The sequence below is a fragment of the Helobdella robusta genome, assembly GCF_000326865.2.
Source record: "Helobdella robusta unplaced genomic scaffold HELROscaffold_50, whole genome shotgun sequence".
Classification (NCBI taxonomy): domain Eukaryota; kingdom Metazoa; phylum Annelida; class Clitellata; order Rhynchobdellida; family Glossiphoniidae; genus Helobdella; species Helobdella robusta.
Window position 1 is genome coordinate 317347 of NW_008705255.1, and position 5308 is coordinate 322654.

A 5308-nucleotide genomic window follows, 5' to 3' on the forward strand; every position below is an offset into this window, starting at 1 on the left:
AAAGTTTCAAATAAAATAAAAACGTTAAATTATGTAAAATAAAATACCTAAAACATGTAAAATTCCAAAAACGTAGAAATACAAATTTTTAGGTAGGTGAGTTGAGTTAATCATTATAGGTAAGCTAGGGCCCTGAGGAGTAATTTAATTGTAGGTAGGTGACTGACTTACTGCTATTCTTTCGATTTTTTACTAATTTTTTGTGATGTGTTTGTTTGTTTTCGCTTCATACCACCCAACCAACAAAACAAACTACATTTTATTCTTGTCGTCGCCTTAAATTTTACCTTTTTGAACAATCGTTTTAATAATGTCTATTTATTTATTAAATGTTGACTGTTTTTTTTTAATTTGGTTATATAATTTTTGGATATTTCTTGATTTACTTTGTATACATGCATGTACAATTAATTTCTGTTTGGTATGTTGATTTAGTCATTATGATATGCTGTGAGCTGTTTTTACTAAATGTTCATGTTACGTGAATCATCCTCCGAGGACTACTAATGAGTGTTACATTTGTTTGTTTACAATCCGAATTTTAAAAAATTGACATTTTTAAATTTAAACTTTCCGTCATTTTCTATTTTTGATTGATATCAAATAAAAGCAACTGTTGTGTTTTTCTTTCCTTAATAAAATCTCGAAATTTTTTGTAGTTATGCAGGATTAAATGTTTGTTTGCGCTTCAGCCAACTTTGCAATAACTTTCATATATTTTTACGATTTTTCATAATTCGTTCGTTCATTTGGTTCATTCGTTTAGTTCATTCAGTTTGGTTCATTGATTAGTTGATTGATTAATTGATTAGTCGATTGGTTGGTTGATTAATTCAATGAATGATTGAATGGTTGGTTGGTTGGTTAAAGGATTGATTAATTAATTGTTCGGTCTGTTGATTTGATTTAGCGGTTGATTGATTGATTCATAAGTTGATTTATACCGAATGGTCTGACTAACTGGCTGAATGGCTCACTGAATTGTCAATAGATGGCAGGCGGTTTTAAGGTAGGTATATTTTGGCAAATTAATGGAGATATATTATAATTTAAAGTTAGGCTAATAAATTATCTTCTGGAGACATATTTCGCAAATTCATTCAACCAACCTTAATAAAATTATCTATTGTTGAGGAGAGGCACTGTAGCCCCAAAGCCCATCACAATCGGTGTCTGATCTCGCATTAACCAAATTAAACATCAGTAACATTTAGGTGGCCCATATAAAAATTATTTTCCTTTAGTCAGTCTTAAAACACAAGCAACTCAAAATAACTATTTGATTTTTATTACATAAAAACTAAACAAGCACAGCAAAAACTAATGAAAGCAAAGAATTTATGTATATAGTCAAACGTATATATATATATATATTTTAAATTATATACCTACGTATAGGCTACAACTTTCTACCAACCAATCGTCCTAAAAATGTTTATATGCCAGAATTAAAACTTCTAAAAACTTAGAAAAAGTATGAAGGTGGCAAACTGGAAGATCATAGCTACAAACAAATGCACTTTATTGTAAATGCCTGCAGTTGATTTCTTGTCGGTCGCTGGATCACCGGAGTCATTGTTGTCAGGATTAGGTTTGACTGTACTAGGCCCGGCACGATCTGTAACACCATTGGGGGCCGTTGTTACTTCTCTATTTTTTCGTCCTGGAAAATATCACCGATGGATCGTAAATTAAAATGAAAACATGCGTTAATATTGAATCATGAAATATCATATAGTGGTTGGCACGGTGGTAAAACAATTAGCGTATAAATATTTTCAAAATACTGAAAAGCATTTATACATTATATAGGAGATGAAACATTTGGAAATCTGGTAGGTAGTAATCTACAATAAAATCTTATCGTTTCATCTAGCAGTGGGTCCTGAAAATATGTGAGAATGAAACCTTTTCCAGACAACGAAAGAAGAATGTTTTAAAGATTCTGTTTAAACTATAATAATAGAGTAAACGAAAATTAGCAAGAAAAGATCACTAATTCAGAATTAAGAAAATCATCCCTCCCCAGCAAAAACCGTGAATACTTTAAAATTAAGAAATTATTCCTCAGGCTGCTCCCATTCGTAAAATTCCGGATCCTTACAGCAAAATTCCGGTTTCGCCACTGGTTATATTATATACACCAAATACCATGCTACCTTGCAGTTCCAGATTCGAGATTTTATTTAAAATCGATTTTGATTTAATTTTAGTGAAAAAATTTTAAAAATGCGGGTTTAATTTCTTGATAATTTGAACAGAATTTAGAACTTAAAAAAAGAATTTTGAGATTAAAAAAAGGAGAAATTAAAATATACTTAAGAAGAAATTTATAAAAATGCTAATATGCTAAAACGACAAAAAGTTTTACCGTATATTAATATTATAGCATGTAAACTTAAAGAATACTAATATAAAATAAGAATAGTCAAAGTATTCATAGCTTAATATTACTAGAATAACAATATCATTATAGTAAAAAAGCCATTCTTAAACACTCACTACATGAGGTGCAGTTGAACTCAAAGAGGTCACGACAATCAGTTGGGCAAACTCCATCAGGAACAGCTGGGTTCAAAGTTCAAAAGTGTTTCAATTAATACCATCATGTGTACATACCTGAAGTTTACAATTAAATTGCAGTTAATTTATAATTAGTTTACAATGGGATGGGGATCAGCACCGGATAGAAATGGAACCAAGATCGATATTGCACAATGAACACGATAATTGGAAAAAAATCTCACAGCATAAAAATCCTTCGCAGGCTTTAGCATCTTCGGGACAGCTGGTACATTGCAACCCTTCTTTGAAAGGGTTGTAGCTGGGTGTGCATCTGCAGGTTTGTCATTTTTCACAACTCCATTTTTCTCACAGCTCCACTGCTCATAATTCCATTCTTATATTTTTTCATATCCATCAGTACAAACATACAGTGTATACAAATGCACGTGAATACAGGCTTCCCACACTTTGCACGTGATAGGCGGAAATCTCTTTGCGAATTGAAGCGAATTTTAACTATTTGTTCTCAAATTAAAGACATTTAGGCTCCCAAGATGGTGCTAGTGTTTTCTGTTTTAATTTTGTATCGTTCAAATGCTGTTGTAAAGATCTGTTTCTTTAAAGATTTTTACCAAAATTGAACACTTTTTAAGCTGGTAATTTCCGAAAAAATCCGACAACACCAAGCTTCTTACATCAAAAAATAAATAAATAAATAACTAAATAATTCTTTTAAAAGAAACCTGGAACAATATTACCTGGGCCTGTAGAAGCAGGTGATTATGTTTTTGGTCGCAGTAGCAGTGCGGCTGCTGGTGTTGCTATACATCGCGCAACCAAACCGGCTCGTGTCTGCGCAAGCCATCTGCAACGAGTAGAACAACAAGAATTTGGTTTTAACATAGTATTCTTTAAAAAATTGTCATTTAAAATAGCTTTTCGTCCGAAATCTTAACAGTTCAAAAAATTTCACTCTCATTAATTCTTGAAAGAGTCTTACGTACCTACGCTGAGCAAGTAAAATGGTCTATAATGGATGTTTTATCGGTCAACTCGTGAATATTCTCCAATTATGTTTCAACTTGTCTAATGCATTTACCTAAATTGTCTGTTGGTCTTAGAAAAATGTGCGAATTTTTAGGGTACGTGTAACAGTAACAAATGCTTTCTCAACACTTGCTAAAAATTGTGTCTTCTAGAGAACATTGTAATAAAATTTTGTGGAATAGATAAAAGGTGGCTTCTACACATCTACATTGATCCATCTGTCCATAGACTGACATTAATTTTCGCGTAAACATTTTGAGATTTAAATAGAAATTGATCACAAAAACTTAAACTAATGTAATTTTTTTTTGTTTTATGGCTTTCTCTTACGTTGGTGAACTTCCTGCACTGTAGCAGGGTTTCACTTTCTAGGCACAAATGACGGTCATTAAGCCACGAATCGAGTAGGTATTTAACAGTACGGTCTGGGGTTAAAAAAATGTTTATTAATTAACATTAATTAATTAGATAATTAATCAATTCATTTCTAGTTTATTAATAATTGACTAATTTAGTTAATTAATTCAATCGATTCTGAATTAATTTCTGTAAAAGCATTAAAACATTTTGCAGTTTGCGTCTCCATGTATGAAAAAATTGTGAAAAATAATAAAATACCAGAATGAATAATGTACGGAGTAGTGAAATACTTACTTTATTTTTAATCTACTAATTATTTTTTGTATAATTGATTTTAAATTGAAAATTCTTACGCTGCGTGGATTTGAAGTTAGCTGCAACCATCCCGACATCTTTATACCTTTCAAAAGGTTTTAAATTTACAATTCGTTCAAACCTGATAGCGACTCTTGAATTGGCGTTCCTATAGCACACATTGCACATGAATGCCAGGGCTGAAACAACAACTTTGGTTATCTACACTCAAAATACTTCATGGAGCGTGTTTGGAATTGGCTTTAATTGTTGTTTCGGCTCGAAGTTTATTTGAAAAATATTTTTAAAAAATGTGAAAATCAAGTTAATTCATTAAAATTTATGTGGAAAAAATCAACGACTTTCGGTAGAGCCATTGAGGCATGGTTGTATCGTTTGGAGCTACGGTTGGTGTCGGGGTGACATTTAAATATTCATGGACCGCATTCTCAAGTTCCATGGAGTAATACTTGAAATATGAAAAAAATGCGTGTGTTTGTGTGTGTGTGTGTGTGTGCATTTCTAATTCTAACCATTCTTTTCATGTTGGATGCCGCCAGGTCATAGCGTCTCGATCGAAAACTATTTTGCATTTCAATGAAACTTTCTCTCAGTTTGTCGTCCATAATATTTACAAAGTTTGCCATGGCTATCTGAATTATAATGTGAATTATTGATTGGTTTACGTCAAGACAAATTGAATCATGAAAAAATAAAATTTCATTGAGTGAGGTGAGTTTTAGTTGAGATGTGGTCCTGTGTAAGCAAATAAGTTTGAAATCAGAGCAGCATCATACATTATTGCGCGTTATGAACTGGAATGTCTTTGAATTCAAACCGGGCTCTTGCAAGCCTGAACAAGACAGCTTTATCTAGAGCACAATCTCGCTGCTCAAACAAGTTTTATAAGTATTATTTTAAGAAGTTTGACACAGGATTTTTAAAAATGTAGTGTGTTGAACAAAAATGTTTTGAACAAAAACATCATCAACTTTCTGAAATTTGTGACAAATTTGTAAATGCACAACTCTTTACATGTAAATTAATTACAAATTGCCCGTGTATAAGTGTAACGTCCGAATACAAATCATAAAAATCTATA

General features: G+C 31.8%; 1 protein-coding gene across 1 annotated transcript; it reads right to left on the minus strand.

Annotated features, from left to right (window-relative positions):
• Positions 1 to 1457: 1457 nt before the first annotated feature.
• HELRODRAFT_178826 (hypothetical protein) lies at positions 1458 to 4388 on the minus strand (the record flags this gene model as incomplete). Its single annotated transcript, XM_009027704.1, has 6 exons — positions 1458 to 1663; positions 2503 to 2568; positions 2748 to 2836; positions 3264 to 3370; positions 3883 to 3977; positions 4349 to 4388. The coding sequence occupies 6 exons, from the start codon at positions 4386 to 4388 to the stop codon at positions 1458 to 1460; spliced, it is 603 nt and encodes a 200-aa protein (XP_009025952.1).
• Positions 4389 to 5308: the final 920 nt, after the last annotated feature.